General features: G+C 54.1%; 1 protein-coding gene across 3 annotated transcripts; it reads right to left on the reverse strand.

The window, feature by feature from the left end:
- Nucleotides 1-2,104: 2,104 nt before the first annotated feature.
- On the reverse strand, nt 2,105-24,789 carry EIF2B3 (eukaryotic translation initiation factor 2B subunit gamma). 3 transcript variants are annotated; one of them, XM_061567511.1, is made up of 12 exons: nt 24,538-24,789; nt 22,748-22,942; nt 22,133-22,284; nt 20,249-20,408; nt 18,837-18,945; nt 18,159-18,272; nt 7,579-7,706; nt 7,173-7,339; nt 4,618-4,701; nt 3,512-3,660; nt 2,945-3,048; nt 2,105-2,646 (listed from the first exon to the last, which is right to left on the reverse strand). In XM_061567511.1, exons 2-12 carry the CDS (start codon nt 22,920-22,922, stop codon nt 2,594-2,596), a joined length of 1,395 nt encoding a protein of 464 aa, XP_061423495.1. In that variant the 5' UTR covers nt 22,923-22,942; nt 24,538-24,789; the 3' UTR covers nt 2,105-2,593. The 3 variants fall into 3 exon arrangements, with proteins under 3 accessions (XP_061423495.1, XP_061423493.1, XP_061423494.1); XM_061567509.1 differs by having other exon boundaries at nt 22,748-22,974; XM_061567510.1 differs by having other exon boundaries at nt 22,748-23,026.
- Nucleotides 24,790-24,849: the final 60 nt, after the last annotated feature.

Raw genomic sequence — 24,849 nt, forward strand, 5'->3', positions numbered from 1 at the left:
GGCTCAAATATGCGGCCACAGATCTCCCGCGCTGCTCCGGATGTGCTCGCCACCTGGCTCGCTCTGCGTCCACACTCTGCGGTGGCAGCTCCAGCACAGAAGCCACACACAGACAGATACAAAGACACGGCTCCCACCCACCACCATATCTCCAGCTCCCCCCAGACTGTCGGCGAGGACCGACAATAGGCAGCACGGCACACGTGGGGGTGGTGTGGCTGGCACAACGCCCGGCCACCTCCGTCTCCCAAGTGATGTTGACACATCACACAAGGTTCTCGTTTGAGGTCAAGTCGTACCAGGAGATGTCAAGGAGCCGTCCAAATATGTCACTGATATTGGCCGCAACCAGGAATTGAACCCAGGTCGACGGGTTGGTAATGCACCGCGCCGACTTTAAATTACCGCTCCCCAGACGGGTGAGGGCCCGGTTCAAATATTGAATGGGGATCAAACTCGCGCAGCGCTCTTACCTATACACCTTCACATATCCATCAATAAACACTCTCACAGACATACACACAGGCACGCAGCCACAAATACAACCACCACGACCACCCGGCACGACGTGGCATTGACGTCGGCATGCTGCTTGTACCAGACTAGGTGCACTTTGAGGCCCATGCCAAGTGTCGTGGGGGTCTCGCTGGCACGAAGACTCCCAGCTGCCCACCCACCCACGGACACTGACAAACGCACGCCCGCTCCCACGCACTCTCACTGGCTCGCACACGTCGACTTTTACAGCCGGGACTTTATTATTAACGGGCAATGCCTGTGGTGGCGCTACCGTACAGCACACGGAGCGGTGGCCGAGAGCCCAGGCCAAGAGCCCAGGCCGAGAGCCCAGGCCACCGGCCGGTTGTCCAAACTCGACGGCCAAGCGGCCATAACTTCAGTCCGACGTTCAACTTTATTTTTGTTTTAAATTAACTAGCAACGCGCGCGTTCTTTTGGTCGTGGCCGTCCGCCCGTCCGTCTCCTACTCCCTACCTTCGTCACGTCCAGTCAGCCAGCAAAGCTTTTTGTAATGTAGTACGAACTTGTCATCCAATGTGATCCCAATTCTGCTGGCATTGTCATGCACAGAGAATAATATATTCGAAACTCTCGCACAGCAGTGCGACCCGAGGTTAGGGAACGGCCCGCGGAAGCGGATTTCATAGAGCTACCTCCGAGTGAACTCTGGTCTGCACAGTAGAGGGCAGCACTACCTCACCCGCTCTGCATTCGGGAACGTTCTTCGTGACACCGGTGTATTCATTCCCAGAGCTGAAACGTAGGAAAATGTAGTTCAGAACCAAATTTAATGCGATTTAATGTTTTATGCAGTCATTGGTTAACGAGCCGCGAGCCCATCAGCCCGTTACACTTGATGAGCGGTTTAATTAAATTTGGCAGTTGAAATCGAGATCGAAACTCGGATCTCAGCAGGGCCGGCTCAGCGCTCTGACCTCCGAGCCACCCGTTCACCACGTGACTTTTGACTTCATGCAACCAAAAAAAACCACCCAAAAGGCTATCTCGTAGCTCCTACGCACGAGGGCTGCGTGTCAGTGGCTGTACGATGAGGGTCAGAAGCTTCGCTAATGAGAAATAAAGACTTTAATACCACCGCTGACGGCACTCGGGTTAACGTCACCACAGCGAAGTTATCGCGTCGGCCGTGGGAGCGATGGTCATGCCAGCAGAGCGCTCCGGGCTGCGAGGTCTCTTTGTACGATTCATGAAGATGCCATGCCAGACGGCTCAGGGACACAACAGCGTAGGAATCGCGCACGTGACGATTCAGCACCTCTCGCAATTCCGTGAACCATCCGTTACAATTCGCGGTCACAAGATTCCCACATTGATCATTATTGTTTGGCCAGCGTGGCGAACACAGTGGCCTCCAGTGACTTGTGGGAATCACGTGAACCAATTTACAATACACGCGAATGAAATGCGATTCTCACAGCGCGACTGCATAGTACGGCGAGTGCAGGGTTCGATCTTAATCGACGAATCCAGTGCATCGCCGCACACCTTCAAAGGACGTATCCACAACAAGATTTATGTATTTTGAGTGGCATCTCGTCCTTTGAAAATAAAAAGTAGCCTCAGAGAAAATCGAAAGGAGCTTTAATATCTTTTTTTATACACGCACGTGAAACCACCCGTGTCCGAATCGCTCGGACAGCGCCCGATGTCGTCCGATCTCGGTTGCCAGGCCGCATTGGGCCCACGCGGCACTTGGATGAGCAATGGCCGGTCATAAAACAGGCGATAGAGGACGTGAGGGTTGTGGGCAGCAGACGGTAGTGCAGCAAAATCCATCGCTGTATTGTAGCTCTACGCTCCCCCGTCTTCACCAACCCGCACTGACCAGCGTGGCGAAATACGGTTAAAAAAAAATAACAACCTCCATGAACAGCACGCCGTGGGGGCCTCCATCCAGCGGTGGATTCACACGAGCGGCAGCTGTTGAGGTGCATCGTGGATCCAGGCAACGGTGCGGTCGGCGCATGCGATAATGAGAGCGGAACGGTGGCCGATGTTAACCGCCAGAGGGATGGCCCCACGCGGGAGAGCGACCCGGCGACACGAACCTCCCTCAGATCTCCATCATCTGCTCGCTGTTCACGATCACCTCGTTCGTCCGCTTGGCTGCGGTGGGGGGGGGGGGGTTGGTGAGGCAGTGAGAGAGGGATGGGGGGAATGGGGCGGCGGAAGAGGCAAGGCGAGCAAAGTTAACGAGCCACCGACAGCTGGTGGAAGAACCCGGCGCGTATTATTGGCTGTCCGACAAAACCGGTGCAAGCACGTGGCGTGAAAGATTACAGCTCACAGGACGCATTCCTTTGTACGGTCGCACGCTTACAACGTGCCATGCGCCCACGACAACGTGCGAAACGCCTCGAGACGCGGTCGCAAAGAAAACACGCGCGCACATGACGGCACTGACCGCGCGCTTCCACCAGGACCTGGCTTCCCACGAGGCAGTCTTTGAGCTCGGCCCCCTTCTCGATGACGGCGCCCTCGCACACCACGCAGCCCGTCAGGGTGCACCTGCGTGGGGGGAGGGGGCAGGGGGGGAGGGGTGGGGGTCACAAACCAAGTGAGGATGAGGCAGGGACATCTGGAATATCCAAATAGCTCAGCAATCGATTGCTCTCCCGATCACCTGTTCGATTACTCGACTAAGATGGTAACGCGCGTGCCACTGGACGGGAGGTGCCGGGCGTAGGCCTGGGCGATGGAATCGCCGTCATCGGCTGCACCGTGGCTCGAAGCGGTTTCCCGCCTTTGGGGAAAAGTCGCCGATTACGATTTAAAGTCGACCGATCGGTCCGCTTGTCCCAGCGCGAGTCTGCTCAGCGGCACGAGATGAGGATCCAGGAATCCACCCTCCCTGTGATACGATCAATCGCCGTGGTCCGGGGTCGCCACCCAGCTCCGGAGCACCGTTGCCCCCCCCCCACCCCCCCCCCCCCCCTCGGGGGTGCCGCCCTGCCTGCGAGCGCCGCCTCACCCCTCCTGGACGGTGACGCGGTGCATCAGGATGGAGTTGGCGATCTTGCAGCGCTCGCCGATGGTGCACACCTCGCCCACCACGCTGCGCTTCACCGACGTCCGCTCGGCCAGCGTCGTCTCGTGCCCGATCATACTTTCGGAGCCGACCTGGACAAACAGCCACCGCACGGCGTCACACCGCCAAAGACAAAGATTCTCCGTGTAGCCTTAACGGACCGTCGGCAGGCCACGTAACTCGCCCGCCGCCGTCGAGAGGCTCGACTCGTTCACCATCCGACGGGTGTCCCGTGATTAAAGGCGGAGGGGGGCCACCGCGCGGCAAGGCGGTCAGGCTCACGACCTCGCGGAAACGGCTCGCGCGTGCGTCGGCGGGAGGGCGCGCAAGCCGCTCCGTCGGGTGGCGCGGCCCGGCCCGGCGAGGCGAGCGCCGCCCTCCGAGAGGTTAAAAACACGGGGCAATCGGCGCAGCTGTGAACAAATTGAAGATGCACCCCACCCCGCCGCGCCCGCCCGCCCGCCCGCCTCGTACTCGCTCGAGGAACATCTGGTACGGCTTAAGACACTGGAGGCGAACGCTCGGGGAGGGGCGGACGGGTACGAGGGAGGGAGACAATGGCCCCAGGGTGAAGGGCGGCACTGCCGCGAACGGCGGTGGTGGCATGCGGGGGAAGAGTGGCACGCAGTAGCGACAGAGGCAGGGCTTGCACACTTGTATTTTTTTTTAAACAATCAAAATAGAATAGTTCACTTATTTAAGCAGGATAGCCACACCGAGTCGTGGGACTCTTTTCAGGAGGGTCCTGCATTGGGTGTTCCATTTTGTTTTCAAACAACTAGAGAGAGTTCTTATACAAATGGGTGGAAATCGGAGCACCCAGCGAAAACAGACGCGCACGAGGGGGCGACACTCTATCCCCGTGCAGATGGAAACAGATGGCGAGTGGTCCACTTGGTGTACTTCCATCTCCTGGCGAGCCAGGGTTACGTGACACCTTGACGCCCACGGGATCCACAAACCCTCACTGCCTCCACAGTGCTGGATTACAGGCGTGCGCCACCACCGCACGCACACGCACGCACACGCACGCACGCAGAGATGGGTACCTGAGATTTATCTCCGAGAGCGGCGCACGGACTGATCATGGGCTCGTCTGCGCCCAGGATGAGTGATGGTAGAACTTTGGGGACCTGGCAGATATCCAGGCACATGAAAGAACATGCCAAGAGATGGGTGAACAGACCAGCACACAAACACACCACGATACCACCACACAAATACACGAACACACAAACACCAATACCACCACACACACCAAATACAAAGATCCCCCATATAGCCTTAACAGACCGTTGGGGCAAGTGCTGTTAGCGAGCACCTAGGCACCACACAAACACACCACTACACAGGGGGTGCCCGGGACGCTCAGATTGCAGCGCGCTGAGCTGGCAACGCCGAGACCGTGGGTTCGAACCTGGACCCCAGCCACTCGTGATTCAACGGAGTCCTCGAGCGTTTGTGAGCTGACCGACTGTGCCCAAGGAGTGCACTGCACAAAAAATACCATCAAATGAATTTAGGTTTTTAAATTGAATTTGTGAAAAAATTCGAGCTCTTAGCACGCAGCACCAATGTCACCGTAGCGTGAGCGTGAAAGTGCCCCCCCGGCCCCCCCCCCCCATTGTCGAAGGGTGACAAAAGAGACCGTGAGAAAGGTGTTTCAGAAGTTCTGTGAAAATCTTTTGCGCAGCTGCTGTCGGGTTCATTGTCCCATGACATGACGCAGAGTGTGCACCAGAAATATAGTTGGGAAAACACAAAAAAATACTACACAAATACACAACCGTAGAATTCAATACATGACCACACCACCGTACACCCACACAAAACATAAATAAAAAGACAACGCAAAACAAAGACAAAGATCTCCCGTATAGCTTGTAACAGACTTTTGGGGCATGTGCTGTTAGCGAGCGCCTATGAAGGCCGGCACGGCACACAAGGGGGTGGGTGAGCAGAACCACGCCCGGCCGCCTTTGTATCCCGTGTGTTATTTACACATAGCATTAGGTACTCATTTGAAGCTAAGTAGACCTAGAGGAGGCTCAGGACCAGTTCACAAAATCGTCGTCACTGGTGTTGGCTGTAAGCGGGAATCAAACTCGTAGCGCAGCACGCTAACCGCTACACTACTGCACACACAACCACACAAACACACCAACCAACCCATAAAATAACTAAAACTCGGGCAATGGCAGACCAGCAACGACGCCTGCAACTCGCGCGCCTTCTCCAAATCATCGGCTCCTTTTGCTCTATCTCAGCGCGAGTCCCAAGCATGTCCCCCTCGCCACGTTTCTTTTGCACATTTTTCAGTCGCCGGTTCCAAATTTCTTCGTCAATCGCCGTGTTTGGCGACCCATGAGATACTGCACCGGTTGAAAACTTTCTTCTTCCGGTACATCGGGACGTCGCACTTTTTCCCGAAAATGAAAAGGTTTTACACGGATCGCCCGGCGCTGCGATGAAGAGTCTCTCCCCCCCCCCTCACCCCCCGTTAATGGGGTGGCAGCCAGGAGGAGTTTCGCTGCTTCATCTCCAGGAGTTGAGAAGGATCCAGGTTTGCGGCGCCGGACGATAAACATCGCGGCGGAGAGAAGCAAAGGGTCTGCCGAGTCCCACATCCGAACGCCAACGTCAACAGCGGCGGTCTCGGGGCCCCGGAGGCGGCCTGGCGTAGATCGCCGCCACCACCACCGCTGTTTGAAAAGTCCTCGCCGCCATCAGTTTGACGGTCGTGTAATCTTAAACCGCATTTTTTACGTTATTATTACTTTAATTCTTTTTTTTTTCATGACCCGACAGCAGTTGATATATCACTTTTTACCAACACCCACCGCCAACCACCATCACCACCAAAATGCTCTGGGGGATGGCCGTGTGTATGTATATGTTATATACATATATATAGAAAGTGACTCTGCGTAAACGTTTAAATGGGTCACACGCAGGTGACCGTGTGGCGCTGGGGACACGGAGCACTGACCCAGCAGTGCAAATATCCTGGGTTGGAATCTGGATCTCAGCCACTCGTGATTACAACTGGGTTCTCAAGCCGTAGCGAGTTGATGATTTCAGCCAGCACACCAATGACTGTACACAACAAACAAAATAACAAACCCATCACATTAAATTTGGATTTTCACTCAAATTTGGCTAAATTCCAGCTGAGCATTTAAAAAAATTATATCAGTTTGACCGCTACGCAAGGATAATTTCTCTGCACAGCAGGGTGCGTTAAAAGGCAGGTTCTCTCGTGTGTGTTTGGATAAAAAAAGGTCACTTTAAAGGAATCTCATGAGTAGTTCTGCGATATCTACTTCTGCACGTAATTCTTTAACACACGAGGCTCCCATTCCCCCCCCCCCCCCCCCCGTCTCCTCCTCAACCGTTACTTCGCAAGGTGACGACTTTCATCTAGCAGTACATAGACCATGGCTGATGATGATAACGTTGATAACAATGAAGAACTCTTCCTCGATTAACCACTTTGATCGTGGTTAAGAAGAGCTATCTGAAAAGCAGCCGTCACCACTGCTGCCCACGAACCCGGCTTCCGTGACCCCACCCCGTGTGACCCCGTGAACCCCGACCTCCCGACCTGCTTGTTGGCCTCGATGTAGGAGGCGAGGGAGTTGGCGCGCATGCACAAGGAGCCGGCCGGCGCCTCCAGCAGGTAGCAGCGCAGGCGGTCGCTGGTGTCGCGGAACGACGACTTGTCCCGCGCCAGCGCCTGCATCGGGTCCTCACCCACGTAGTCGTGCACATCTGCGGCGCGGGGGTGGCGGCACCGTCAATGACGTGGTGGCGGTGGTGCCAGGGAGGCCACAGCGGTAACAGCGGCAGAAAAGTAGTGACAGGAACACCAACAGCAACAACAGAAGCAAACACAGTAATAGTAGCAAGGGCAGCAGCAGCAACACAATTAACAGCAGAATCAGCAGCGCAGGTAACAGCAGAATCAGCAGCGAGCCCGTCTAGGCGGCGGGGGGGGGGGGGGGTCGCACCTTTCTGGCCGCACACGGGCCGGTCGGCGCCGTCGTCGTCCTCCAGGCCGGCGGAGCGCCGCGGCGCGCGGGAGAACTGCTTGCGCACCAGGTACGGCACCAGCTCTTCCTTGATTGTCGATATCGAGCTGCGTGGACGGAGCCGCGGGGGGCGAGAGAGGGGGGGGGACACGTGAGCAAGCGCGACGACGGTCGTCCGGCGTCGCCAAGCGCCGCACGGCTCGTGCCGGTGCATCGCCATCATCACCACCGTCATCATCGCCATCGTTAGCCATGTCTTATCCACTGCTGGATGAAGGCCGCTCCACACACCGAGTTGGCGGAGGAGGTCTGTTTGTTCGTACTTCACTGAGCTGGCGAGCGTGGGTTCGTGCAGTTCGCAAGATAGATAATATGTCCGAAAACAAACACACGCCAAACGGATAAATCTTACAGCGACATGTTTCGTGGAAACTGCTAAAAAAGTGGGCGCTGTAATCTCTGCACTGCCCTCCACCAACTCCTCTCATCCAGGCCGGACGGTCACCACAAGGACACGGCCACGAGCAATACGTGTGTGGTAGTGGTGGCTATCGTTGGCTGTGGTGTAAATGAACAAAATACCCGACATTCGATGAGTTCTGATCAGCAATCTGACAGATGCGAAATGTAAAGAAACTCAATTGGGTTGTCACATGAAGCGCAGATGCAACATCGTTTCATGTGCAGGAGGCATCGTGTTTAAAAATATTAAGGGCCCAACCATGGCAAATGCGAATCGGCGAGCCGATTTCACAACCAAACTAATGAACCCGAGGAGGTTCTTCCTGTCAGGATTCATCGGGAACAAAAAACTTTATCAGTGGACATTTTTCGAGATTCCATCATTTGGACCGGCGGCATCCACGCGAGGACCGCCCCGGACAGCGAGACACGCTCGCGTGACGCCAGGGCTCCTTACACCTCCGATTAGCACTGCTGGCTACGTACGGTGAGAAAAAAGTTCAACATACATACGTATACAAACACGTCCGCCAAGCGGAACGCACGCAGCGCGCGGCAGCTGTACGGGCCACGTCGGGAGCCTGACATTTGGCCCCCGGGGGTCAACGTAGAATCAAAATAACGTGTTTGCGGGGGGGCGGCCGCCTGGATGACCCCGCGCCGTGGATCTTTCCCTAACGAGCCGCGGGGTCGGCAGCTGCGGGCAGCGTATTTTTGACGGCGCCGGTCGGAGGTTCGTGTCCAGTGTTTCCCGTGTGCCGATGCCCACCCCCCCGGCCGCTAGGGGGGGGGGGGGGGGGGGGGCAGCTCGAGGGCACCTATATCGGGGTCGGTGGTCGAGGGGGGCGGGTTGGGTGGGGTAGGTGGGGGGAGATGAGCGAGGGAGCGAACGGACACGTCGGGGGACAGCTGGCGATGCCGTCAACGCTCGCTGTTCGCACGCCCCGCGCGCCGCGCGCCCTTGGCGGGGGAAACTATGCCAGGCATGTGCAGTGCTCAGCGAGGCTGTCGCCGGGCGAGAATGAAGCCATCACTCACGCGCGCGCACGCGTGCCCCATTTAGTGCGGGGGGGGGGGGGTCGAGAACACGAGCCGAACGCGGGAACGGGACTGACGGTCTGCGATCACGGGATACGTTTGCGACTGCGTTCGTCCGTGCCCGCGTGGCGGTGGGTAGTAGGGGAAGCGGGCGTTATTAGTAGGGGAGGCGGGCGTTATTGGCGGATCCAAATATCCACGTTCATTCGGAGAATCTGCTCCCGTTACCCGTAGGATGATTCGCAGATATACACAGATAACCGGATGAATTTTGCTGCCACATCAAGCTCACTCATCTAACCTGCGTGAAGGTATGGCATTTTTCAGAGAGGCCAGTTCCAGTCACACGTCTTTTCTGCGAGATTAAGTACAGAATTTGTCGCCACCGACAAATAATCATCGATGTACCGATAACAGCATTTCTGAGAATCGTTATGGGGGTGCAGATATTGGACAACAGGAACAACGGCTGTTCGGGGCAATGTAAGAGGAGTCTCACTGTTATTATTATTTCAATTTTGTGCTGATTGTCTCTGCTGTCATATTGGGGGGGGGGGGGGTGGGATGATTTACAGAAGATGAAGATGGGAGGAGCTGGCAGGGCCTGAGAGAGAGAGACAGACAGAGAGAGAGACAGAACGGAAAGGGCTCCAATTTGGCCGAGATAAAAAGAGCAGAAAGTGAAGGAAGAGCAAAGCCTTGACGAGCTTCTCCAGAAACACGGCGCGTCAGCCGCCACCGCCAAAGAACACACCAGCTCGCTGGCGCACAGCACGGCACGCGCGTCACCAACGTCGTAATCCCAGCGTCCATGCGTCCGCCGAGGAGACGGTTGCGCCTGAAATCAGCTCATTGTTGTGTGCGGGATCCTGGGTGGGGTTGTTACATCGTCACAGAAACGTTTTTTGAGATGATGATGATGGTGGTGGTGGTGGCTTGGGGAGGCATTAAACATGAAAATGTTTTCCAGCACGCAGTCGTTATTGCGCATTATTCTTGGAGGGGAACGGCGGCGATATTGCAAGTCACGAGAGTGCGTTTTCATTCAAAGCACCAGGAAATAAACCCAGATTCCTCATTGAGCGGCGAGACGACTTCTGACTGCAACACAGACAATTGCCGTCTTAAGACCGCAAGAAAGCCCAAAGGCTGGAATTACTGCACACACAAACACACGCGGCGTACAAGTTATTTACTTATAATATCAGTGCATTTTTCTGCATTTGCACATACAAATATTTCACAGATAAACAAACTTGAAAGGGTGGGGGGGGGGGTAACCGAGTTGTTTTTTTTTATCCAGTAATGGAGTTGTGAGCGCGAGAGTTTAAGTGTGACACACACCAGCTCGCCGCTCGCTCCATATTTTTCCAATCTCCCCACTCGCTCCTCCCTCGGGTGGGTGGCCGCCACCCACCGCGGAATTTTCTCTACAATTCTTACACAGCGGCCTCCAATTCCCATCCATAAATGACGCTTGCGGATCACGTTTGCCAGCACCGCGGAAGAAACCAATTCATTTCAAAGGATAACATATACGTATATATAAAAAAAAAGAATAATAAGCGTTCGCAAGCGCTGGCGAGTGCGCTACGGCAGACAACCCTGACTGCTGCTGCCCTCCTCCTCTCCTCGTCACGACGAGGAGGCTCTGACACGTCGCTGATCGTCACGGTCGCGCGTGCGGTAACGGCGATGCCCCCGCGGTGGTGACTACGATATGGCCGTGCGTGTGGCATGGATGCTCGTCAGAGGATCGCAACCGGGTACCCGATACCCGTACCCTACCCGATACCCGGCTACCCGTATCCGGCTGGGTACGGGTACGGGTACCCGTTTGCGACCCTGGTGCGGCCGGGTACGGGTACGGGTAGACCGTCAGTCACTGGTGAGTAACTGTTTGTCACTCATTTCCCAACGTTTTGTCTCTTCTCACAATTCAAGTTCCTAGAATCAACCCACCCGCGCCTGCAACATGGCTTCATCCCAGAGGTCGCAATCAGGTACCCGATACCCACACCCTACCCGTACCCGGCCGGGTACGGGTACGGGTAGGGTATGGGTACGGCCGGGTACGGGTACCCGTTTGCGACCTCTGATGCTCGTCTCCCCCGCCGCCCGCACGTATGCGCTGGCGCATCTGTGCATTGTTGGCGGTGTCAACTTTGACCCCCTCTGAGAGTCACGAGAATCTGCGGCATGGTGACCACTGCCCAGCACCTGCTGCGTGCCGTGGCCCGGGCTGCACCGTGGCCCCGGGCGGCCGAGGCATGTTGCCAGGTGGCGGTGGCAGTGGTAGTAATGGAAGCGGCCGGTCGAGTGGTGTCCTCGTGTGAAGGGACTAAGGCCTCTGAACCCGCGATGCACCTACCGCCCACAAGCTCGACTGAATATTTATCGAGAAATTCCTCACCGAGCCTCAAGACTCTACTTTAAAGTGGTTCCGGCTACATGTGGATGTTTGATGACATCCATTCATGAGTGTTGGGCTTTACGTGGAAGAAAACCTGAGAAAACCTATGATGCACATGAGCAGATAACATTTACAACTCAGCACAGACGGATTCAAGAATTTATTTTCTGTACTTGCACCTGCTGGCGAAGTTCACCACACTTCCCATCAAGGTGCTAACCAGGCTCCTCCCTGCTTAGCACCCGAGAGCTGGTGGAATCAGGCACCATCAGGGTGATTTGGTAACCCGCTAAATCACCTGTGCTGGCACGAAGAGCACCAGGAGAAAAGCCACGCTGCGTGAGGGCATGACACTGAGAAGTGCGCACGGACAGGTTCACAAAGTCGCTTCCTGAACTACGGTAGCGGCCGTGGGCACCATGCCGTCGACCACACAACAACCTCGTGCAGTGGGGTTGGTGGGTGGTTGATTGGTTGGGTGAGTCGGTGGGTGGGTGGGTATATCTGCAATTCACCGGCTCTCAGACAAAGCAACTGAATGGCCAAATCACTAAAACTGGAATTCTTGCTCTTCATTGGCCACACAAAATCATCATCATTAGCAGCCCAGCGTGGCTTGGGTTTCTACGATTTCTTTATTTGTTTCGCCTCTGCACGATTGACCGACCTTGCGTCCATAGAGCGCAACAACGTGCATGCGCCCCCATGGCCGGATATGAAAAACGTTCTTTAGCAGGTGGCGGGAACATCGGTGGAGCGTCAAACTAAGCAAAACTGAACGCAGGTCAGCGCAGCCCTGACCTCTTTGCGGGAGATCTCCCTCAGTGTCGAGCAGGAGAGAGGAGGAAATGGGATATTCATCGGCTCTCTCAGGAGCCAGGACGTGCTCATGCGCTCGCACCACAAATACCCTCGCGAAAAGCACCGCACGATAAAACGCAAACAACAACTTCCATTTGCAAGGCGCTGAGTGGCGTAAGCAAGCGTCTCGAAGGTGCAATGATTCACCCAGCTACTCACAGCCAATCCTGTTCAGAATCACAATCCAGGGTCCTTTTTAAATTCAAGAATCCATTCCTTTTTTCCAACACTCCGGTGAATGTAGCGGCCTCTAGTGGCTGCAGTAAGTCACGTGAACCCGCTGCGTGCGAATCGAAATATAGACTCTTACGCGTGCGCGATAACGTGTGCGTCGCAAGCTCGAGATGCTACACCCGATCGATGAAACGATGATTTAAATCGTCTTCCACAGCCCAAACTCGGCTCGAATGCGGCGTGCGTGAAGTATGTTGAGGCTTCTGCCAGCAACGGAAAAGCCTCCTTTATTTGCGGTTACGTTTGGAGGTGAAACTTTACTAGCCGGCTCGTTTTACAACCGTGTCGCGCGACGCGAGCACGGACGTGCGGTTTGGCCTCAGCGTCGCCACGGGAGCTCCGGCTCGCCGCTGAGACACACCGCTGGTCGAGCCGCGTAATTCTCATTCCGTTTCTTTTGGTCTCACTACTCGAAGTGCAAGTCGGAAGTCGAAACCCTGGCCCGACGGCTGGCGACAAAACCACAGTGGCAAACGCTCACAGAATACGGACGTGGCGCTCACTGCGCGACCCGCAGCCCGTTTACCTCCGGGCATAACTTTTCCCGAGTGCCGCGGTTATGGGCCTAAGACCAGGGGGGGGGGAGGGGGGCGGCTTTCGCGTCGCTGCCCCGCGGGTTTCTCGTTATGAAAACGGCATGCGCGACGCACGGTCTCGCTCCGTATTTTCGTTGGCAGCGCCGCGTCTCACGCGAGCGCAGAAGGAAATGGAGAAACGAACGTGCGCATACTTCAATTTCACGTGTGCCCACTCGCACACGAGCACGCGAGCCCACTCGCACACGAGCACGCGCGTACACACGTGAAATCGGGCGCGAGCTGACAAGCATGCGCGCGCACGCGAGCCGAAACGCGCACGTCTGTTCACGCTTACGAGCGGGTAAAAACTTTTAAAGGGACAGGCTCGCTAACGCGTGCGTGCGTGCGTGCAGGCTCGCTAGCGCGCGTCGGCACGGAGGCCCCCGCCGCGCCGCGCCAGCACATCTGGCGGCGTCGCGAGCCAACCTGGCCCAAGCGTTCGCGTGTATGTGCGCGCGTGTGATCCAACGTGCGCGCGCACGCGCGGGTGTGCGTGTGTCCGTGCGTGCGTGCGTGGATCGCTGCTGGCGGTCTGGCTGTCCGCGTAGTTGGGGTTAGTTCAGAAAGCAGCAGCCCACCCACAGCCGCTCAAAACACTACACTAACCCAAGCCACCTCGATCCCTGCACCCCTCCCTACGCTCGCCCTCCCTCCCTCCCTCTCTCCTGCTCTCTCTTGCTCTTTCGCGCACTCTCCGCCCTCCCTGCCCCCCCCCTCCCCCCATGCTCCCACCGCCAGGGCCTGTCCTCCTCTCAGCCAGCCTCTCTAAATTCCCAAGCCTCGTAAAACTCACTCCTCGGCAGTCACGGGAAAGTGGCACGGCCTCTGCACCAGAGGCCGCATCCCTCACTCGAAAAGGCACCGCGAGCAATCACCAGCGCAAAAATGACGACCGCCGATGCGGCGCCTCGGGTTTTAATTTAGTGCTTGTTTTGTTACGTTTTGGGTTATGTTACGTTTTGGGTTCTGTTATGCTTTTGGAGAGTGGAACACATGTCGGCCTCTTCGATTCCCCCAACAACAAAAAAACTGAACCTGTAAGTTGTGCCGGAAGCTTGGCCGGGTTAGAAATAAGTCTGCAACAAGCGGAGCTGCAAGCCCCTGGGCTAAACCCTCGGTGTGAGGACGGCGAGTGCTAGGCCACAGGGAGGGCTGCAGAGAGAGCAGCCACACATCCCTTCAATACCAAGTGACCAGCTGCGAATGAAAAAAGGCCGATTTGTTAGAATTTTAAGAGAAGCGCGACGCGCGAGAGCGACACCGCACACTGCAGGCTTCCGCCGCAGAAATTGGGGGGGGGGGGGGGGGGAGGCGTGGGCGAGCGAGTGCCGTTATTTCTTCGTCACTCACGCGGCCGCGGAGACAACTCCGTTGACGCAGGTGAAATCACATCCCCGACTCCTGGCAGCTACAGACACGACGGGGCCCCCTCGCGGGGTTGTCCATCAGCTCGCAGGCAACGCAGCAACAATAAATTCATCACCACACTGCGCCCAAACCCGCCCTGAGAGCGAGCAGGGCTCTGCGAACCCACATCTGCTCTGTACCGTTGGGGCTGCTCCCACTGTGGCTTTTACCGCTGTGGCTAGTACTGCTGTCTCTTCGCACGACCGACCGATCCCTCTGTTTTTTTTCCCCCAAGTCCGGGTCCACCCCTCGCTTTATGCGGCCCTGTGGTGCCTGCAGCCGGAAGGGACTACCGGTAAAAGCACGGGGTGAGAGCCATGCAGGATCTCTTCACCCACCCCCAACTCCCCCCCCCCCCCCCGGCCCCCGTCTCCGAGCCACTGGGGCCCGATTAATACTCTCTCTTTACCGTTACGCTTGGCGTTTAGTTCATCTCTCAGCCAAACGGAAGGGTGACCTCAGCAGGCCCCAAGCCTCCCTCAACGCCAGGTCAGACGCAAGTCACGCGATCAGCGCAAATATTGCAAATGCCCAACGCGGCCGTGCATCACCGTGCATCGCCATGCATCGCCAGGCCTCGTGGCTCGCGAGCGCAACAGAAAAATACACGTGAAAAAAACAGGAAGGTCTAAGTGTTGGAATTGTATTCCAATTGTGTCACGGGACAACGTGTGGGCTCGGAAGTCTCGCAGAGCGGTGCATGACCCCGTGTGTCCGAGAGCTGCCCGCGGAAGGAGACATCAAACTAACTTTTAATATCCTTTAAAGACAACTACTGGACTCATGACGTCCCGTTCTCATCTTATTCACGCCGGGAGGGGGGCGGCGGGACATTTTTCACGGATGTCCAGCTAAAGGGAAATGTTTCTTGCACTACTGTCAAAACCGATATATTTGATTCTCCGAGCTGAGATGCATACAAATCAAGTAGAAGACAAAATTAATGGCGATGGCTGTCGTTGTGAAGCGATTTGTCACCTGGCTGTGACCGGCAGAATCAGAATCTCTGTTTATAGTGGAGGAATCCGATGAGTTATAAAGCTAATTTTTCACAGATGCCCAAGAAGGGCAGGTCAGAAAGTTACTGCCAACTCACTTCACGCGAGAACCTACGTTAATCACGGGTGGTTTATATCTGGATTCGAACTCGGGATCTCAGCGGTGCCAATTTAGCTCTCTGATTTGCAATCGACCCATCCAAATGTGTTTGTTTGTGTGTGGTGGTGTGTTTGTGCGATGATCTGTACACTCATCTCTAGGGGGGTGCTCGCTCATGTACCCCAATCTTTCTCTCTCCCTTGTCAGGTCCCCTCAACAGTTCAACCGTCACTCACGCAGGGCGCAGAGGAGCCCACGCACAGCCCCGTGTGTGAGCCACTCTAGGAGAGAAATCTCAGGTGCCCCTTTGGCCTCTGATTCACTCCGTCAACTCGTGCATTGTGCATGATAAAAATAAAAATTGATTCAAATTCAAATCCTACGCAAGTCGCCGGAGTTGAGAGACCCCTCAACCCATAACCCAAATCCACGATATGAGCAGTGTGCCAGAAAGGTCAAAGCCAAGTCTTCTTTTTTCATTATTTTGATACTGGCAAAGATGTCCCACAGATACAGCAGCATGGAGGTTGCTGGGGAGGTCCTCCATTATCTTAGGTCTTTTCAGTAAAGTCACGTAGGTAAAAAATAAAATTTAAATTAATAAAAGTAATAATATCAATAAAAAAAGCATATTATTATATTATTTCACATTATTTTATTTCTATTATTACTTTTATAAATTTTAATTATATTTTTTACCTACGTTACTTTTTCCCGAAAAAACCTAAGAGTATGAATCCTTGCAGTCAAGAAAGCTTCAAATCTAGTATTAGGTCCTCCATTGTTCATCAACATCATCTCCATTTACATTCCCGGGCCACCCATGTTGAGGACTCGGTCCATCAGACTTGACCGCTCCAAATCCTCACCTCTTCTCTCTTGCACATTCTCTTTCCTCCCCTCGGCCCTCCACTCCTTCCCGTCACCTTCCTACCGAGTCGTGATCTCCTCGGTGGCCCTCAATCGCGGTCACTCATTCCTCAATCCTCGGTAGCATGCCCCTGTCATCCAAATCACTCTAGTCGCTCACCGTTTATTTTTTACTTTGCCAAGCGTCTTGAGTGAAGGCTCAACCACCACACTACCGGTCAAAACAGTTTTCTTTCCGCTTCTTGCCTTGCAGGGGCTTGAAAATTCCCTTCCATCATCTCTTTATCCCCGTCGTCACAGAAAATAACCCCGCTCAAGTCAAGAAACGCGTTAACTCCGTATCTGTTACAACTTCGCAAGTGCCCGTTTGTCGCTGGACGCTTGGCGTTTTTTCTGGCTGGTGCTCAGAAACTGTAAATTGAAAACGGTGTACCCACTGCTGGGTGAAGGCTTCCCCACGCCATCGCCGTTCAAAAAAAATAAACCGCTAAAAATTATTTCTCAATCATCATCCGCTACTCTAATGTTGTAAATTTAACTTCTTTCGCACCATACGTAGCCAACCTGTGATGATCGGAGGTACTGGCAGACACATTTGTTTGTGGGCCAGGTATTGAGTCGCCATGCGGCACGGGCAACTTTCTACCCAAAGTTTGCTAGACGCGGTTTGAATCCACTCAGATGTGGGACAACATTGTGTGTCTTCTTGGTTCTTTCGGTAAAGTCACGTAGAAGGGAAGTAATAAAATAATAAAAATAAAACATAATAAAACAATTCTCACGACGTTTCGGCCACAACGCAAGCAGCCGTCCTCAGGCGAAGAAGTTCTTCGCCTGAGGACGGCTGCTTATTATGTTTTATTTTTATTATTTTATTACTTCCCTTCTACGTGACTTTACCGAAAGAACCAAGAAGATGAATCCCTGCAGTCACGAAAGCTTTAAATCGAAACATTGTGTGTGTATATACTGTGTGTTTACTGTGTATGTACTGTGTTTGTACTGTGTGTGTGTACTGTGTTTACTGTGTGTACTGTGTATGTTTTTTGTACTGTGTGTACTGTGCGTGTACTGTGCGTGTACTGTGTTTGTACTGTGTGTGTGTACTGTGTGTGTGGACTGTGTGTGTACTGTGTGTGTGTACTGTGTGTGTACTGTGTGTGTGTACTGTGTGTGTACTGTGTGTGTGTACTGTGTATATATTGTGTTTCTACTGTGTTTACTGTGTGTGTGCTGTTTGTGTGTACTGTGTGTATTGTGTTTGTACTGTGTGTTTGTGTACTGTGTATTTGTGTACTGTGTGCGCTACTCGGCAGGCAGCTGTCTCCCCATGCAGTGTCACTTTGTTGCGCCCTTTTCTTGGAAGGCATCGACGACTACGACTACCGCTGCGTACAGCGAGGGAAACCTGCAACTGAAGTGTGATGCGACTCGTCGCGTGTATGTACGTTCAACGTCTTTCGCGCCGTGCGTAGCCAATCGTGCCAATCGGAGGTGCGAAGCGCTCCGAGAGGCATCAGCGATTATTAATGTTAATATCATCATCATCATCCTTCGCGGAGCAGGGCTGCGAGCATCCATCTCACTTGCGCGCTTACGAGCGAGTCGATGGGGGAACTGGCTTGTTGTCCTCCAAGAAGTCGAGCACCCACTTGCGCAAGCAGTACGCGTGGACGTCCTCCAGCTCCCACTTGATGTGGATTCGCGCAAAGCTGGGGGGGGGGGGGGGGCGGTAGGTAATTTAGAAACATGTGTTGAGATCATATCAATTATTTGACTGCTAGAAATGTCCACGTGATAAGCCACTTCGTTAAGCTATCATTTGTGGCCAGGTTGCTTCTGAAGAAGAAGCGAATATCTAAGTGGGCTTTACCTGGTAAACTAAACACATATATATATTTTTTAAAACCTACCTTTCCTATACTTTGGACTCATATTGTCTTTTTGTATTGTTTGTTGTTGTAACTTTCAGACGCGCCCCTACTGGACATCTGTTTAAAATAGCTTTATAACTCATCGGATTCCTCCTGCAGTATAAATGATGATTCTGATTCTGATAATGACGGGAAAGGTGCACGACACAAGGGAGGAGTTTAGAGCAGGAACAGAGTTGTAGGCGAGTGATCACTGGGTGCGAGCGAGTGATATCCGAGGGAGAAACGGACAGAGAGGTGATTTGGGCGAGAGCTATAACGGAGCGATGGACAGCGAGCGAGTGGTAAAGGTGGACAAACGAGCGAATGATCGCGAGTTGGGTACATAGAGGGGCGACTAACCGGCGCGCGACCGCTCTGGGGATGAGCAGCTCCTCCTCCAGGTCGGCCTCGTGGGAGACGAGCAGCAGCCGCTCGCCCGACTCATCCACGGCAATCAAGTCCCGCTGCTCTGAGAGGGTGGACACACGGGGGCATGGGGGGCCGGCGGGGCGGCGGGGGGTGGTGGACACGGTGGAGAGACGGCGTGGTCAGAGCGATATGAGGAGAGGCGAGGGTAGACGTGGGTCTGACGAGCCCGCGTGATGTGGGATGACAAAGGGAGACTCAAGGTAAATGTGGCCAGGATCAGAAACAGAGGGACACACACAGAGAGAGATCGCGTGGGTCAGAGAGACACAGGGAGACATGGGTAGCCATGGTCTAGGTTAGAGACGCAGGGTGCCATGGCTCTGTGTTCGAGACACAAAGGGGAGATTTGGCCCTCGGTCAGAGAGACAAAGTGAAAAACAAGACGATGTAAACTAGGTTAAGGAGACGCAGGTAGACGTGGTCTGACTCAGAGACACAGAGAGACATAGGGCGACACCACGTGACTCGGGGAGATGCACGGAGACACGGCCGGAGTCAGACATATACAGACTTGGCCTTGATTAGGGAAAGAGGGTGGATATTGGATTATGTCAAGCACACGTGCTGTCATGTAGTTATAAAAGGGCAGCAAAAGAAGAATGCAGAAAAACCCTGATATAGACTGCAGCATACTTTCACAAGTCGCCACAAATGTAGTGTTGCTCCAAAGTAAACATTTACTATAAACCCAGAGCCTGCAGTTGTGTTCTATGGCCTATGCCCCATACGCGAGGCTTCCGTGTCCTGTTTACATTGACGTATAAATTAATGCCGTTCCATGTAAGGCAATGTTTCCCCCTAATGTAAGCACGGAGGCTTGCAGCCAGGCACTCCGAGGCACCACCAAAGCTTCGCCACAAACAGGGACGAGCGGCGCTGGGTTACGAGCGGCAGCAGACGAGAATCGCCGCCGCATTATCAAACGCGGGGTGCACGCACACGCTGCACCACGGTTTTACTCGGAGCCTAAGTGTGACTGCAAGCACCGAGGTGCTGCCCGCAACTCTGATTAGCACGGTTGGTTACATACGGTGCGATACATACATACGTACGTACAGAAAACACCGGGCATAATTATGGTAAACAGAGACGGCCAGAGGAATCCATCAGCCTCGGGGTCCCTACGCTGGTGTACGGGGATGGGTGTAGCACAGCGCGATGTGCCGCAGTGCAGTGTGGTAATGTACGGCGTGACGCGGCATGGTTTGGCGCAATATGGGTCTTGCAGCCCGTGCCGTTTAAAACCGTGCGGTTGTAACGCACGTGGTAGTACAGAGCCACCCTCTTGCCGTGCGTGCACCGCACGGTCTCCCCCCCACCCCCCCCCCCGCGCCCCCCCTCACCGGGCTTGCGTTTGCCCTTCTGTCCCGGCACGGGCTCGCCCGAGTCTTGAGCGCGGCGCGCCATCATCACCACGGCGGCGTCGCGCAGGCGGAAGAGATCGAAGAGTTGGTGCAGGGAGACGTCCGTGATTAGGTCGCAGCTCAAGACGATGACGTCCCTCTGCAGAGGCAGCGCAGAGCACGCCGTGTCTCGTCGTACCGCGTCTCACCACAATCCGCTGCGCCACGCAATTCCACAGGGCTGTGCGACACCATCGGTGCCGAGCCGAACAACGCTGTTGCCAGTTGCTGTCCTTCCCCCGCAACTCCGATTATCACGGTTGGCTACGTACGGTGCGGAAGAAGTTCAACGCACTTACATACAATGCGGTGGCACACCACACAGTGACACGCTGTATCGCTGTCACAGCACACGCACAGTGCGTAAGTGTGCACACAAAAACACGTGTGCAGCACGAGAACAAGAGGTCTAACTTGGCAGCGCAATTCATTCACGAGTCCCATGCAGTTTACACCACAGTGAGAACGTGTTGCAATGCTGCACACGCATCAAAGGGACTAGCGGCTCCTCTCAACGTTTTTTGCTCAGTGAGGTCACTTCTTTATATAATAGAAATAAATAAACAGTCCTTCTGTCGATCCACTGATTTATCTCAATCATAGGGGTTGTCCGTCCATACTTTACCATGCTGGTCTGTGATAGTTGGTGAAGGTGGTGCCTCAAGAGCTGGCTCAGATATCACTTTCCAACTGATGTTAGCCATGGCTGAAAATCGAACTTTGGTGGCCAGTTTCAGAACGTGATGCGCTCACCACTACCGTACCGCTCTTTATCAAGAACCATTTCAGGCTTAAGATGCAGCAGCAGTGATTTTTTAAATGTCTGGTCATCACAGAGTGTCAGCACTACCGGATAACATTTCTTAACCTGTAGTAGAGTTCAGGTGAGAGTCAGTGGTATAGCTATTGAGTAAGCAGCCAGTGCAACTTTACCAGAGGCCAGGTACTGGGCTATTAAATGGGATGGGAATTTGGACAGGGGGCCCAATTTACTTCCATACACCGGGGCCCTTGCAAACCTACCATGACATACGCCATGTGCGGAAGGATGCATTTCTAAAAAATACTAAAAAGTAAAATGCAAAGATGGAACGAGGGAGGCCACGAATTTCATCGCTTCAGACACAAAAGCAAACGAGCTCGGAGTTTTGCGACCAGGTGGCCGGGAACGTGTACAAACTCACGAAGCTCGGCCTCGTCCCGGAGCAAACATCGCCGGATTCCCACCGCGGACCGTGCCTGGGCCGCGATGTGTGCGAGTCGCTGCGAATAAACAGTTTACGCCAACGCCAGGCGGGCGGTCGTGCCGCGTGTAAACACGGCGTGGCCACCGGGAGCGCCATTTACATTCCCGGCCACGCTCGGATACAGAGGCTAATGTGCGCGCTGCGCCACCACCTCCACCCACATCTACGAGACCCACGGTTTCATCGTCTAATCCACACGCCGTCGTGTTCAACCACCGTACTGCAGGTCACAACAACTCACTCACTCACCCACCCACTTCTTCATTCATTCTGACACTCACCCACTCACATCACTGCAGGTCACAACACCTCCCTTTCTGCTCCTTCCCTCGCATGGTGTCATTCGGTATTTTAAAGAAAAGACTTACATAAGGACCCACAGACACACATCAGGATCTTTAGACCCATAGACTCAGAGAGGACGCAGACTCGCCAACCGCTGCACCTCAATGAAATAAACAGGCTCACTGTGATTTAATAAAAATGTCCCACCACCGCTGAGCACCACCTCCAGCTGCCAGGGCATGCAAGCGGGCGGGCAGGCGAGCGGTGGTGACCTCCCCAGTGTGGCAGGCACCTTGATGCGGCTATGGATGAAACGCAGGGAGTCGGCTGTGCCCATGTCGGCCTCCTCAGGGATGCACACAATGTCGAGGCGGAGGCGCGTGTTCAGCGACGCCTGCCCCAGCAGCTGCGCTTTCACGTCCTTCGTCGTCACCACGATCACCTCTGCAACAGAGAGCGCACGCAAACGTGTGTGCACGTCTGTGTGCGTGTGCATGCACGTGTGTGTACGCATGTGAGTGTGTGTGCTGCCCGTGCATGTGTGGGGAGCAGTGGTGCCATGTTAGCATACTGCCCTTCAAGCCCGGCAACCCAAGTTCGATTCCTGGCCACAGCTAAAATCACTGTTGAGTGATTGATGTCTGCACTGCTCTTGGGCAGCCCCTTCATTAACCCTCACCGACAAGTGTGGCGAAGTTTGGTCAAACAGCCCCAAAGACTGATATGCAATGTACAGCCCTTATCAATTCATCCAACAATGAATTGTTAAGGGCTGTACATTGCATTACGTACACTGATACTGCACAGTACAAACACAGCCCAGACACCGTGTATACGAATGCAGGAATATTCGTGCACAGCTCCCAAGTAGCCACGCACGTGAACAACACAACCAGGGGAAGAGTACCTTCGAAGCCAGTCCTCTCGAGCAAGTTGAGTGGATACCAGATCATCGGCTTGTTGCCAATGGGCAGCAGCGGCTTGGGAACGCTGGTGGTGAGGTCCGTCATGCGTGAGCCTTGACCCGCGGCCATCACCACCGCCTGGAACTCCATGACGGGCAACGGCGCGTCCACACGCATGCGTGGTCGTCCCTGCCGCACTGCGCCCACAGGCGATGGACGGATGAGGATTCTGCGGCCATGTGCGCGCCCACAAAGCCACGCACACACGCACACGTGCACCACTGTTGTGAAAAGTGGTGTAAGCGAACATCTACTCAATCCGGCATAGCCACCACCATTGTCCCTCCAGTGCTGACTTTTTGAAAATGTACTGTATCAGGTCCAGTAATGATTTCAGGCTGAGTCGACCTAGGGAAGGCACAGGACTGGTTCAGATATTCGCCACCGTTAGCCCGGGTTGGGAATGCAACTCAAGTGGCCACACAACATTGTGGGTGATTGTGTTTTGTCTCGGTTTGAGTTTGTAAATACATTAGCTATGTCCATCTGTCTGTCTGCAATGTAGGCCACTAGTGTCTCCAGAGTTGACGAGAACCCATCACAAAAACATCAGCCATGGTCGATCCACTGCTGGATGAATGCCTTCCCAAGCCGTTGCCATCCCTTCCGCCTCTTCGTCGTTGTTCCTGGCCACGGCTCATCCTCATCCCTTCTAGGAACGAATCCTTGCCAGCCCCACTTCCTTTTGTGAACAGTAAATATGGTATCATTAACCTGCGTATTTTCTCTAATTTTTGTTCGTATGTATGTCCTGTATGTTGAGCTTCTTTCGCACCGTACGTAGCCAACCGTGCTGATCGCAGGTGCGGGGGAAGGACAACAAACTAAACACAAAAAGCAGTTTTAAAGAAATTAATTTTCAATCTAGATAAAAAATTTCATAGCTTCAGTGGCTCTTAATGTCATTCCAGACGTGCATCTATCCGAGCTTCTGTGGATATTTTTCAGTGTTTGATTCCATCGTCTTCGTGAGTGTCCACATACCTGCTCCGTATGTCATAGCCGGTAAAAACGTATCGAATTAAACTGAATTACTTCCTCTTTTGGAACGCATGTTAGCGTGGCTCCCAAGCTATGGAACGCCTTGCCACTTGACATCAGGCAATCGGAGTGGGTAGATATGGTTAAGTCTGCTTAGAAACCCCATCTCCTTAAAGTCGCATTGCCTCTTTAGTTTGGTCGGTTGCCCCCGATTCTGTTTTTGTTTCATGCATTCCATGCAGAGCGCAATGGGTTTCTAGGATATAATGCCGCATTATGCATTTTTATTATGTTGGGAACAAATTGATTCCAAGAGTGTGCATGATTTGTATTCCTTGTTGACCCTCCCTTGAACTGGATTGAGCAGTCACCTCAATGGTGATTGGCCGGCAATGTTTTTGAATGCAAAGTGTCAATCCAGTTCTTCTACTTAATAAACACAAGTGAATAACGACCGGATCGAGGCACCGATTGGGGTGCAGTGGTGGCGCGTTTGTTTTCGCGCTGTGCGCGATGAACCCGGCAACTTCAGTTCAACTCCGGGCCAAGGCTATAAACATCAGCGGCGGGTGACATTTAAACCGGTACAGGGCCTCCGACTTCACCAACCAGCAACAGGCCAGCGTGGTGACAAACCCGCACGACCGACACGGCGACGGGTGACCCTCATCCAGCCGTGGATTGACATAGAATGTGTGTGTGTGCGATACAGTGTTTTGTGTTAATGGTGGCATGACACTGCAGGCCATACCGGTTGAACAAGGCGGCCCAGTCTAGGCTCTGGGTCTCAGCGGATTTTCCTCGCCACTGAGCAGAGTTCTTGAGCACGTGAGAAGACGCACGCGCGACACGCGTGTACAAAGAACACACGCGCGCCCCCACACACACACACACAGGTGATCACACACACACACAGGCGAGTACACACACACACGCGCGCACGTGTACTCACAACCACGTGTCTCTCACATACACACAGCAACTGCTTTACGGCACACTTTACGACGTCTACGATGACAGCTTCACGACAGCGACCGACCGCCGTTTTCGGTACGGTAATTTT

The sequence above is a fragment of the Lethenteron reissneri genome, chromosome 39 (assembly GCF_015708825.2).
Source record: "Lethenteron reissneri isolate LAM-NWPU_2019-01 chromosome 39, ASM1570882v1, whole genome shotgun sequence".
Lineage (NCBI taxonomy): Eukaryota > Metazoa > Chordata > Hyperoartia > Petromyzontiformes > Petromyzontidae > Lethenteron > Lethenteron reissneri.